Genomic DNA, 11,692 nt, shown 5'->3' with positions numbered 1-11,692 from the left:
AATTCCCATCACCATATATAACCGTCCAATTATACATATGATCATGATTGTAATCAATTAACCAATTTAATAATTTTTGTTTATTGCATTTACATCCTTTTCAAAAAATAGTTATACAAAAACCCCCAAAACTCCACTTTTATATATGTATAGATTGTACCTTACAAATAAGACTTCGTACGTCTCCCAAATATTGTCTCGATTTGACCGGGCAAGGATTTTAAGAAATATAATAAAAACTGAGTTGAAAAAGTTAGTGGAATGTGGATTCTACTTTTATATATTAGTTTCATAATAAAATATGAGTAGGAATGAGTTAGTGGAATATGAAGTCTACTATCAAAAAATGGTAAATAGTGAAATGGGATAAATTTTGTAGGACGGACAGAAATGAAAAAATGGAACAAACTTTTATGGCCGGAGGGAGTATTTCATTTTAGTCTGTCCCTTTAAACGTTGCTCGAATTAGATTCAATTAATAAATTTTATAAATGGCATGTATAACATGATCAAGATCTCAAGTTAATGATATAAACAAGTGGAACTAAAGAGGATATATCCTCTTCTACCCGGAGGTTTAAACTGATACATTCACTTTTTTTATAAAAAAAAATAGCTACTATTGTAAAATTTGGAAACTATACAAAATTTTAGGAGCTCCTTGAGCAATTAGAATATAGATCAAAGAAGATTAGACCACTGATTTTTTGAGCCATTTCAAGAAGCATTTAAGATATAGGGAGATGACAGGTTTTGCTATGATTTTTTGGTGTCTTCAAGTAGTAAGAATAGTTTTGCTAGCTTGGTTTCTTTTATAAAAAGATCATCTACTCAATTTTCCAAAACCAAAAATTTATATTCTTCATACATGAAGGAAATTATGGCAAGATAGCTTTTTCCGCATTTATTCCTCTAAAAACACATCACAAAATAGATGAAAATAACCAAAAGTTTCGAAATACAAGTAATCTAAGAGCAAGCCTCGATGAAATCCAGGACTTGTAACTGAATAGGATCCCAAGCATATGAAAATTCCAAAAATTCACCACTATATAAAGGATTCAGTGTCTTCACGAGACAATGACCATCTTCATCGATAGATATAACGGGAGGTTTGACCTCGATACTTGGTAAAAATTTAGGACACGTCAATTTCAAGAGAGTCAACGTGCAAGCGCATTGGTTGGAGACCTTGACTTTCCACTCAGGTTTCGACTCGATTGACCGTCCTGTCGGGACTTGCTCGATCTTCACAGAATCCGTTGGGCATCTATTTGCCATTGAAGCTTCAAACAAACCAACGCAGAGGATTGCTACGAAGCAAATGAACTTCGACATTGTTTGATTTAGTGAGGGATGAGAATAGTTGATTTGGTTGTGGATGTTTTACTATTGTTGTCCATTGTATTTATACTACAAATTATTAATCCAATCCTAGAAAATATTAATGTTTGCGTTATAATATAAAATCTTGAACGATTATAATGGATATTGATTGTCAATCAGCTAGAATCATGGAAATTATGTACAATAATATATGAGATTCCAAAAATCATCATAAAGTGCTCTCAAAATTCTTAAGTTATTACTATCTTGGAAATGTTAAATTCCTAAATCGTCTGAGAGCTTAAAAGAAAGCAAGAAAGATGGACTATTGACTATTCATAACCAATATTTATAAATTCTACATATATAAGCTAAATCATTCTTTAACAAATTAAAATCATGTGATTTTATTTATAAACATACATGCAATATGCATCCAGAATAAGAAAAGGACTTGCATTTCTACATGGAATTAAGGTGTATAATCTTCAGCAGTATTACCCGCCTAAATAACTCCAAAAATATGAGAGTTATGTGGGTTTATTCGAGTATTTTGGTAATAAGATTATTTGGGTTTATTTGAGTGTTTGGTGGTAGATAAGATAGTTTATTTATGTAGCCTATTTTTTGACCTACAATAGTTTTATATTACTACTAGAAGATGGGTGTCCCAAGCAACCATGTCATAGCTAAGTTTCTAAATTTGCAATGCCATGACCTCTAGTCTTCTCATTTATTTTATTGAAAATTAATTATGTGCAATTTTATTGATAAGGAAATTCTAATTTTCATCAAGTTTGAACACAATTTTGGTTTTGGAAAATTGAGTACAGATTGAATGAAGTAGAAGCAGGAAAGGAAGTGGTGGAGCTAGAGATTTTCTTGATTGGTGAATGGTCTACTAGGAAGTGGTACAACCCTTGTCAAAAGTTCCCTTAAGCACGATTTCTCGGGTTCCCAGATCCTTGACAAAACAAAAGTCAGGATGAAACTCAAAAAAGACAGAGTTATCTCTAGCAAACTTGGACACACGCAGATTTTTGGTGATGCTAGGGACATGTAGGAGATTCTTTAAGGTGAGCTTCCTAGTAAAACTATTGGAGTGAGGTGTTAATTCAGATTCTCCAATATTAGAAATAACAACAGAAGAACCATTTCCAAGCAAGAGGTGTTTACCTCCAGTGTATTCAGTGTATTCTGAACTGGTATTGAGGTTGCTCAAATCTCCAGAGACATGGTGAGTGGCCCCAGAGTCTGGATACCAGCTAGCTGAATGATAGGGTCCTCGACCTAGCAAATCTCGTCGAAGATCATCTCCAATATTTTAGCGTATCTTTTATTTTAGTTACTTATCTTTATTTATTTTTCATATCTTTTGTAATCTTTTATTTTAATTATGTTTCTTCATTAGCAAGACATGTATTAGGGTTTAGAATTCTATATAATAGAATTCTATCGTATTTTCATTCATTGAGAAATAAAGTTAATTACTTGTTCTCATTCCCCGGTTCTGGCGGAAATCGCCCCCTAGCACCTCAACTAGGGTTTATCTTGTTCTTCGTAATCATTCATGTTCTTCGTTTCCCTACAAATTGTTGGTGCTCTAGTCCGATAGATCAAGGGTCTATCACTGAAGCATTTGAGTCAAAGCCAAACTCAGAGGGTGTGCCAGAACTCAGAGATGGAGGTGGCCTTGCTGCAGCTGTGTGAACAAGGTGTGCTGATGGATTGAAGAACCCTTGGTGTTGATTTGGAGCACTTCCAATGAACTGAGGTTGTTGAGGCCGTGGAGGAGCATAATTCTGCTCAAATCTGTGCGAGCACTTTGCTGCAGTGTGCCTAGGTTTATCACACATTTGACACACCACCTTGCTATTTCCTCTGCCAAAACCTCTTCCACCTCTTCCTCCTCTCTGATTTCTTGATCCTCCTCTTCCATTTCCTGAATCAAACCTAGGATTGTATGGAGTGAAATCTCTTTTCTGGTTTGATTGATGCATCAGATTCAGAAGCGGCTGTGAGCCCTCTGCACTGGACGAATGAGACCTCATAGTCTCCATTCTTGACTCAAAAGTGAGTAGAAAAGCTGTAGCATCTCCCAAACTCCATGAATCAGATCTTGAGCTAATTGCACACACAGCAGGATCATATTCCTGTCCCAAACCTCCAAGGATGTGCATCACTTGCTCATCTTCAGACACTCTGCAGCCTACTAATCCAAGGAGATCAAAGTAGTTTCTCATTTTCCCAATATACTCACTCATAGTCAGTGAGTCATTCTTCTGGTTTTGCATTTGTTGTCGGTATTGCATGATTTTTGCAATGGATCTGCTGGCAAAATTAGTCTCAAGGGCACTCCAGATGTTCCTTGCAGACCTCAAGCCAACAACCAGACCTAGGGCTGCTTCAGAGAGAAATGAGAGCACCCATGCTGCTACTCTCCTATCTTGTCTCTGCCTTGAGATAAACTCTTCATTTATGACTGATCCTCCTTCTCCCTCTGCAATAACTATTGTCTGGGGTGGAGACTTCTTGTCACCATTCAGATACCCTTCAAGCCCATATCCATAGGCTGTGACATCGACTTGTTGTTGCCACATTAAGAAATTTGCATCAGTCGGCTTTACTGATATGGGAGGTAGATGTTGTGCATAGAGAGGTCGAGTCCCTTGACTCTGAGCAATGCCTCCAGTTGAAGAGCCGGAGCTTGCCATTTTGCGGAAAGAAACAAAAACAGAAGGAAAATGAGTATAGAGACAAGATCTCTAGGATCCTGCTCTAATACCATGAAAAGAACAACACAAAAGAATTTTGGTGAAAGCAGAAATGAACATTACTAAAAATGTATCAAGAGAAGGCAACGACTACTATTTCATTGATTGAACATTAAGCTTACAAAGGCAGTAATTATACAAGTGCATGGAACAATCTAGAGTTGATTAACACACTAAACAACAAGAACACTAATCTTAACTAACTGCAGTCTGCTTTAATCCTTTAAGCAACACGTCCTTGAACGTACAAGGGTGGTCCCTTGATGCATTGGTGTCTGCAGCTAGCAGTGGTGAGGATCTGGTGTGCTCATGTTGATTCCCTTCTCGTGCACTCTCATTTCTAGCCATGCATGAATCCAAGTGAGCATTGTCCTCAGCATGCTCTTCATGCAATTCTTGAAGCTTAACTCTTCCAACAGTTAGTAACAATTTCAACGGAAATATGATCGATTTAACGAAGCTTTCATCTCTTAGAGTGCTTTCGGTTAACTATAACCGTTTGAATGGAGATATAGGTACTATTTTGTCATCCCTCACAAACTGCACCAACCTTGAAGTTTTGACGTTGTCTGGTAACCATTTCATTGGTTCGTTACCAGATTCCATTAGCAGTCTTTCTGATCACTTGTATTTCCTCGACATTAGTCAAAGTCAATTAAGTGGAAACATTCCATCTAGTATAGGAAACCTTGTTGGTCTCACTAATTTATATGCTGATTACAATAATCTGAAAGGTCCAATTCCTTCCTCCATTGGAAAACTTCCTAACTTGCAACTAATCAGTCTCTCTGGAAATAGACTGGCAAATGAAATTCCGTCTTCATTGGGAAACTTGACTTTGTTGAACTCTCTTTCCCTTGGATCAAACAATATTTCTGGGAGTATACCTCATAGTCTTGGCAACTGTACCAACTTGTCAGAATTATATCTTTCTTGTAACAATCTCAGTGGTTCAATACTTCCCAAAATCATTAAGCTTTCCTCCATCTCCATTGGACTTGACCTATTGCACAATGTTTTGACGGGTACTATTCCATCAGAAGTTGGGGCTTTGAGAAATCTTGGGTTCATGGACTTGTCCCACAACCGATTATCTGGAACCATTCCTCCTTCTTTAGGGAGCTGTGTGATGCTCAGCTTGCTTCACTTAGGGACAAATTCTTTTCAAGGTGAGATACCTAATAGCCTGAGGGCTTTGAGAGGTCTAGAATATTTGGATCTTTCACATAATAAAATTTATGGGATGATTCCTAGATTTCTGGTCGAGTTTCGCCTCTTGTATCTCAACCTTTCTTTCAATGAGATGAAAGGTGATGTTCCTACCATCGTAGTTTTCCAAAATGAAAGTGCAATTTCACTTGAAGGAAACCAAGACTTGTGCGGAGGTATTGCAGCCCTAAACCTTCCTCCTTGTCCATCATCACAAAAATCCAACAACAAAGGTTTAGGGAAAATCTTGATCCCAACTATTGTCGGAGCCATATGCCTAGCGCTTGCAGTGTGCTTATGCGTACTCATTATCTACAAGCGACACATTGCAAAATGCTCAATCCCAACAATCCAACTGCCAGGGTTTTTGAGGCTGTCTTACGGAGATCTCTTGAATGCCACAAATGGATTCTCGGAGTCGAATCTCGTTGGTGTAGGTAGATCTGATATGTGTATACAGCAACAATCAATGATGATGATGATGAGCAGACAGACAGATGTGGCAGTAAAGGTTCTTAATCTTGACATAAGAGGAGCTTCTAAGAGTTTGGCATCAGCATGCAATGCATTGAGAGGCATACGACACAGAAACTTGCTCAAGATTATGTGACAGCACGGATTTTCAAGGGAATGATTTTAAGGCGTTGGTGTATGAATTTATGGCCAACGGAAGCCTCAAGAATTGGCTGCATTGCGATCCACTGAATGAAGGGTTTAGAGCTCTAAGTGCTATTCAGAGACTGAATATTGCTACTGATATTGCATCTGCAGTTGAGTACTTGCATTGTGGCACTGACTCCATAGTTATTCATGGAGATTTGAAGCTAAGTAACATTCTCTTGGATCAAGACATGGTCGCCAAAGTTGGTGATTTCGGATTAGCCAAAATCATCTCAAGCATTTCGCATAACATGTCATCCGCAGAAGGAAGCCGTTCGTCTGCAATCAAGGGTACCATAGGCTACATCGCTCCAGGTTAACCCTATCTTTATCTTTATATTTATACATGTGCAATATAGTTTGCTTATGTATTTACTTCTACATACAGAATATGGCATGAGTGATGTTTTATCAACACAAGGGGATGTATATAGCTACGGAATTCTTCTGCTTGAGTTGTTCACAAACAGAAGACCCACCGGTGATGCCTTCGAGGGGTACCAAAATCTCTAGGAGTTCGTCAACAACGCTTTACCACAGCATGTATTTGAAGTGGTGGATCCATATCTACATCAACAAGTGAATGAAGGTGACAAGTATTGGGGTTGCATGGTATCGATTTTGAGTATTGCACTGAGATGCTCACTTGAACTTCCCAGAGATCGTACCCCGATGGGAGAGGTTGTTAATCAACTGAAAAAGATACGGAATGTTTTTATCGAAGACAGGCGCGGCCGAAATGTTGCTTCGTATCAAAGTTAAAACATATCAATGGCAGACATAGTTAGGCAAAGAGATCATTTTGTGTTTTGTTAATCTTGAGTTTTTAAGTAGCAGAGCCTTTGTAATAAGAGAAGCAGAGTTGATGAACTAAAGTCGTGTTCTCTTATACTCCCTCCGTCCCGTTAAAAGCAATGCCTAATATGGAGCATTTAATATGAAAGATATTTGTGAGGATTTTTGTCCAAAGAACGAAAATGGAAAGATAGACGTGTTTTTGGGGTATAGAATGAGTAATTTCCTCAAATAAAACAAGATGATTAGACATAAAATCAAGTGATGTTTCCCTAAAGTCATTATGCAGTAGGACCAACCAAACAAGACTATACTACTCACCCAAAATGTACTCCATATAGCAAGACCGTCCAGTTATATCCCTAAAAATGAAGTGTGGACTTGAAATAATTAAATACTTACTTTGTTCATGAATAATAGACTTAGTTTGACTTGACACGTATTCTAAGAAATATACAATAAAATAAATTGAAAAATATAGGAAAAGGTAGGTCCTACCTTTATATATTAATTTTATAATAAATTGTGAATAAAATAAAATTAGTGGATTGTGCAATAATGTATTGATGAGGAAATTCTAATTTCCATAAAGTATGAACACAATTTTGGTTTTGGAAGATTGAGCACATGATCTCTCTGTTAATTAGGTTGAAAATTTTGTGAAGTTTGTAATTGTAGCCTTGAAGTTAAAGTAGAGTAAATAATTACTCCCTCCGTTTATGAAATTTTGTCACATTTTTTTTATTTTCGTTCGTCCAATAAATTTTGTCACATTTCACTTTTTATCATTTTCGGTAGTGCACCACATATTCCACTAACTCATTCCAACCCATATTTTATTATAAAACTAATATATAAAAATATGACTCACTCTTCACTAACTTTTTCAACTCACTTTCCATTAAATTTCTTAAATTTCATGTTTGGTCAAAGTGTGATAAAATTTAAGGGACGGAGGGAGTAGCACCATCTATATAAATAAGAGTATTATTATAAAATTAAGGAGATAGAACCTTAACTAATGTTTGTGATACCACTGTTAGGATTTGCAGTTGTTAATTAAATTCGACATTAAAGAGGCAAAGGAAAGAGAAAAGTGCAAAGAAATATGAACATGCAAATTTTCGTGGCAAACTAGAGAAACTCATTATTATAAAAAATATGAACATGCAAAGCAAACCAACACAGAGAATCGCATTTTGAGCATAGGTATTGTGATATTGGCCTAAATTTTGTGTCGTGGGTTAAGAAATGTATGAATATGATGGCTTGTCAATTTAATTTTACTGTGGAAAAGTCTAGTCTTCCCATTTATTATGTTGAAAATAATTTGTGTAAATATACTGATGAGGGAAATTCTAATTTCCATCCAGTATGAACACAATTTTAGTTTTGGAAAATTGAGTAGGGTTAGGGTTAGAATGAACACAATTTTGTGGAAAATTGGTTGAAAATTGTGTAGTTTGTAGCCTTGAAGTTAAAGTAGGGTAAGAAGATATGAAATTCTGAGTCCTAGGTAGACTATACTCGAAGAAAATTAAGTGCACAAGACCAACAAGTCCAGTTGACCAAGTCGTATACTTTAAGAGAAAATTAAGGGTAAGTTCCAAAAGTTCCATGAAGTATGAAAACAATAGGAGTATTTCTTTCTATTAAAGAAAGCAAGCTAAACTAGCCCACTACTTGAAAACACCAAAACACATGGCAAAACCTTTCATCTCAACTCCCTTCTTCCTTATTCAATTCCTTCTCTTCATCATACTCACTACCATTCCCTCTTCACATTCCAACAACCATACCGATCTTGAAGCTCTTCTAGCATTCAAGAAATCCATACACGACGATCCATTGCATGCTTTGAGCTCATGGAATGAAACAACACATTTTTGCCGGTGGAATGGCGTCTCCTGCAGCAAAAGGCATCCAAGCAGAGTCGTCTCTCTTTCTCTACCGTCTCAAGGCCTTTTTGGATCGCTCTCGCCTCACATAGGTAACCTCTCTTTCCTCAGAAACATCGACTTGCAAAACAACACCTTCAGCGGCCTAATCCCTCAGGAGATTGGTCGTCTGAGAAGGCTTCGAATGATCAACTTTAGTAACAATTCTTTTGGAGGTGGGATTCCTACAAACCTATCACGATGCACAAATCTTTATGTGCTGAATTTGATTGACAATGAGCTCACCGGAGGCATAGTCCCCGAGATAGCTTCTCTTTCAAAACTCCAATCCTTAGGCTTGACACGAAACATGCTTTTGGGGACTATCCCACCATTTCTAGGAAATCTCACAGATCTATTACACCTTTCGTTACGAGATTGTGGCTTGCAAGGAGAGATTCCCGAGTCCCTCGCTCAGCTTAGAACATTGCGGTTTCTAGTTATGGGTAACAATGATCTAACTGGCTCTATTCCATTAGGACTCTATAATCTTTCAAGTGTCTATGCTTTCGCATTTGGTTTCAATAGACTCCATGGGAATGTACCAACAGACGTAGGCTCTACACTTCCCAAGTTGACGCTCCTTGATTTGCAGTATAATCATTTCACAGGAGTGCTTCCATCTTCGCTATCGAACTCTTCCCTTATTGAACATCTGTACATACAAAGGAACAACTTCAACGGAAAGATTGTCGATTTGACAAAGCTTTCATCTCTTGAAATGCTTTTGGTTGCATATAACCGTTTCAATGGAGATGTAGGTGCTATTTTATCATCCCTCACAAACTGCACCAACCTTGAGGTTATTACGTTGGAGGATAACCATTTCACTGGTTCGTTACCAGAGTCCATTGGAAATCTTTCTCATCACTTGTTTCTCTTGACCGTTCATCGAAACCAGTTAAGTGGAAGCATTCCATCTAGTATAGGAAACCTTGTTGGTCTCAATACTTTAGCAACTTTTAGCAATAATATAAACGGTCCAATTCCTTCCTCCATTGGAAAACTTCATAAGTTGCAAGAAATCAGTCTCGCTGAGAATAGACTGACAAATCAGATACCATCTTCATTAGGCAACTTGACTTTGTTGAACGCTCTTTATGTAGGATCAAACCATCTTTCTGGGAGTATACCTCAAAGTCTTGGCAATTGTAGCAACTTGTTGTTTTTAGACCTTTCATATAACAATCTCAGTGGCTCAATACCACCCGAAATCATTAAGCTTTCCTCCATCTCCATTGGACTTGACCTATCTCACAACGTTTTGACGGGTACTGTTCCATCAGAAGTTGGGGCTTTGAGAAACCTTGGGGACATGGACTTGTCACACAATAGATTATCCGGAACCATTCCTCCTTCTATGGGGAGTTGTGTGATGCTCAGCTCGCTTCACCTAGGGAGAAATTCTTTTCAAGGTGAAATACCTAATCGTCTGAGTGCTTTGAGAGGTTTAGTATCTTTGGATCTTTCAGAGAATAACCTTTCAGGGATGATTCCAAGATTTCTTGTCGAGTTTCGCTTGTTGTATCTCAACATTTCTTTCAATGAGCTGCAAGGAGAAGTCCCAACTCTGGGAGTTTTCCAAAATGAAAGTGCAATCTCACTTGAAGGAAACCAAGATTTGTGCGGAGGTATTGCATCCCTAAACCTTCCTCCTTGTCCATCATCACCAAAATCCAACAAGAGCGGTTTAGGTGAAATCTTGATCCCAACTATTGTTGGAGCCATATGCCTATCCCTTGCAGCGTGCTTCTTTGTGACCGTTATCTACAGGAGATGTGCATTGCAAAATGTTGGGGCTCCCATATTCAAAGCTCAAGACTTTTTGAGGCTCTCTTATGCAGATCTATTGACTGCCACATGTGGATTCTCTGAGACGAATCTGCTTGGTGCAGGGAAATTTGGATCTGTATACAAAGGAAATATCAATGTTGTGGATGGGCAAACAGATGCAGCAGTGAAGGTGCTTGATCTGAGTGTAAGAGGAGCTTGTAAGAGTTTGGTATCTGAATGCAATGCATTGAGAGGCATACGACACAGAAACCTGCTCAAGATTATGAGTGTGTGTGACAGCACTGATTTTCAAGGGAATGATTTCAAGGCATTGGTATATGAATTTATGGCCAACGGAAGCCTAGAGAATTGGCTGCATTGCAATCCTGAGAATGAAGCGTTTAGAGCTCTAAGTGCTATTCAGAGACTGAATATTGCAATTGATATTGCATCTGCAGTTGAGTACTTGCATTGTAGTACTGATTCCATAGTTATTCATGGAGATTTGAAGCCGAGAAACATTCTCTTGGATCAAGACATGGTCGCCAAAGTTGGTGATTTTGGATTGGCCAAAATCATCTCAAGCATTTCACATAACATGTCATCCACGGAAGGAAGCCGTTCATCTACAATCAAGGGTACCATCGGCTACATCGCTCCAGGTTAACTTCATCTTTATCTTTATACGTTTGCGTTATAATTTTCTTATGCATTTGCTTCTACATACAGAATATGGCATGAGTGATGTTTTATCAACACAAGGGGACGTATACAGCTACGGAATTCTTCTGCTTGAGTTGTTCACAAATAGAAGACCCACCAGTGATGCCTTCGAGGGGTACCAAAATCTCCAGGAGTTCGTCACCAACGCTTTACCAAACCATGTAACTGAAGTGGTGGATCCGTATCTACATCAACAAGTGAATGAAGATGACAAGTATTGGGGTTGCATGGTTTCGATTTTGAGTATTGCACTGAGATGCTCACTTGAACTTCCCAGAGATCGTACCCCGATGGGAGATGTTGTTAATCAACTGAAAAAGATAAGAAATGTCTTTTTTGAAGACAGGCGCGGCAGAAATGTCGCTTCCTATCAACGTTAAAACAGATCAATTGCGGACATAGTTACGCAATTAGATCATTTTATTGTTGTTTAATCTTGAGTTATGCCATAATTAATTAGCAGAGCCTTTCTAATAAGAGATGAAGAGTTAGAGA

At 37.9% G+C, this 11,692-nt stretch overlaps 2 protein-coding genes and 1 pseudogene across 2 annotated transcripts; 2 read left to right on the top strand and 1 right to left on the bottom strand.

Moving 5' to 3' along the window:
• Nucleotides 1-969: 969 nt before the first annotated feature.
• On the bottom strand, nt 970-1,338 carry LOC121780081. Its single transcript, XM_042177604.1, has one exon. The coding sequence runs from the start codon at nt 1,336-1,338 to the stop codon at nt 970-972; it is 369 nt and encodes a 122-aa protein (XP_042033538.1).
• A 3,204-nt stretch (nt 1,339-4,542) lies between these two features.
• LOC121780080 lies at nt 4,543-6,482 on the top strand (annotated as a pseudogene).
• Nucleotides 6,483-9,011: 2,529 nt separating this feature from the next.
• On the top strand, nt 9,012-11,577 carry LOC121780079 (probable LRR receptor-like serine/threonine-protein kinase At3g47570). Its single transcript, XM_042177602.1, has 2 exons — nt 9,012-11,136; nt 11,204-11,577. Exons 1-2 carry the CDS (start codon nt 9,012-9,014, stop codon nt 11,575-11,577), a joined length of 2,499 nt encoding a protein of 832 aa, XP_042033536.1.
• Nucleotides 11,578-11,692: the final 115 nt, after the last annotated feature.

Source organism: Salvia splendens, chromosome 19 (genome assembly GCF_004379255.2).
Source record: "Salvia splendens isolate huo1 chromosome 19, SspV2, whole genome shotgun sequence".
In the NCBI taxonomy this organism is placed as follows: domain Eukaryota; kingdom Viridiplantae; phylum Streptophyta; class Magnoliopsida; order Lamiales; family Lamiaceae; genus Salvia; species Salvia splendens.
The sequence above is the reverse complement of the archived record's forward strand: the minus strand, read 5'-3'. Positions and strand labels throughout refer to the sequence as shown.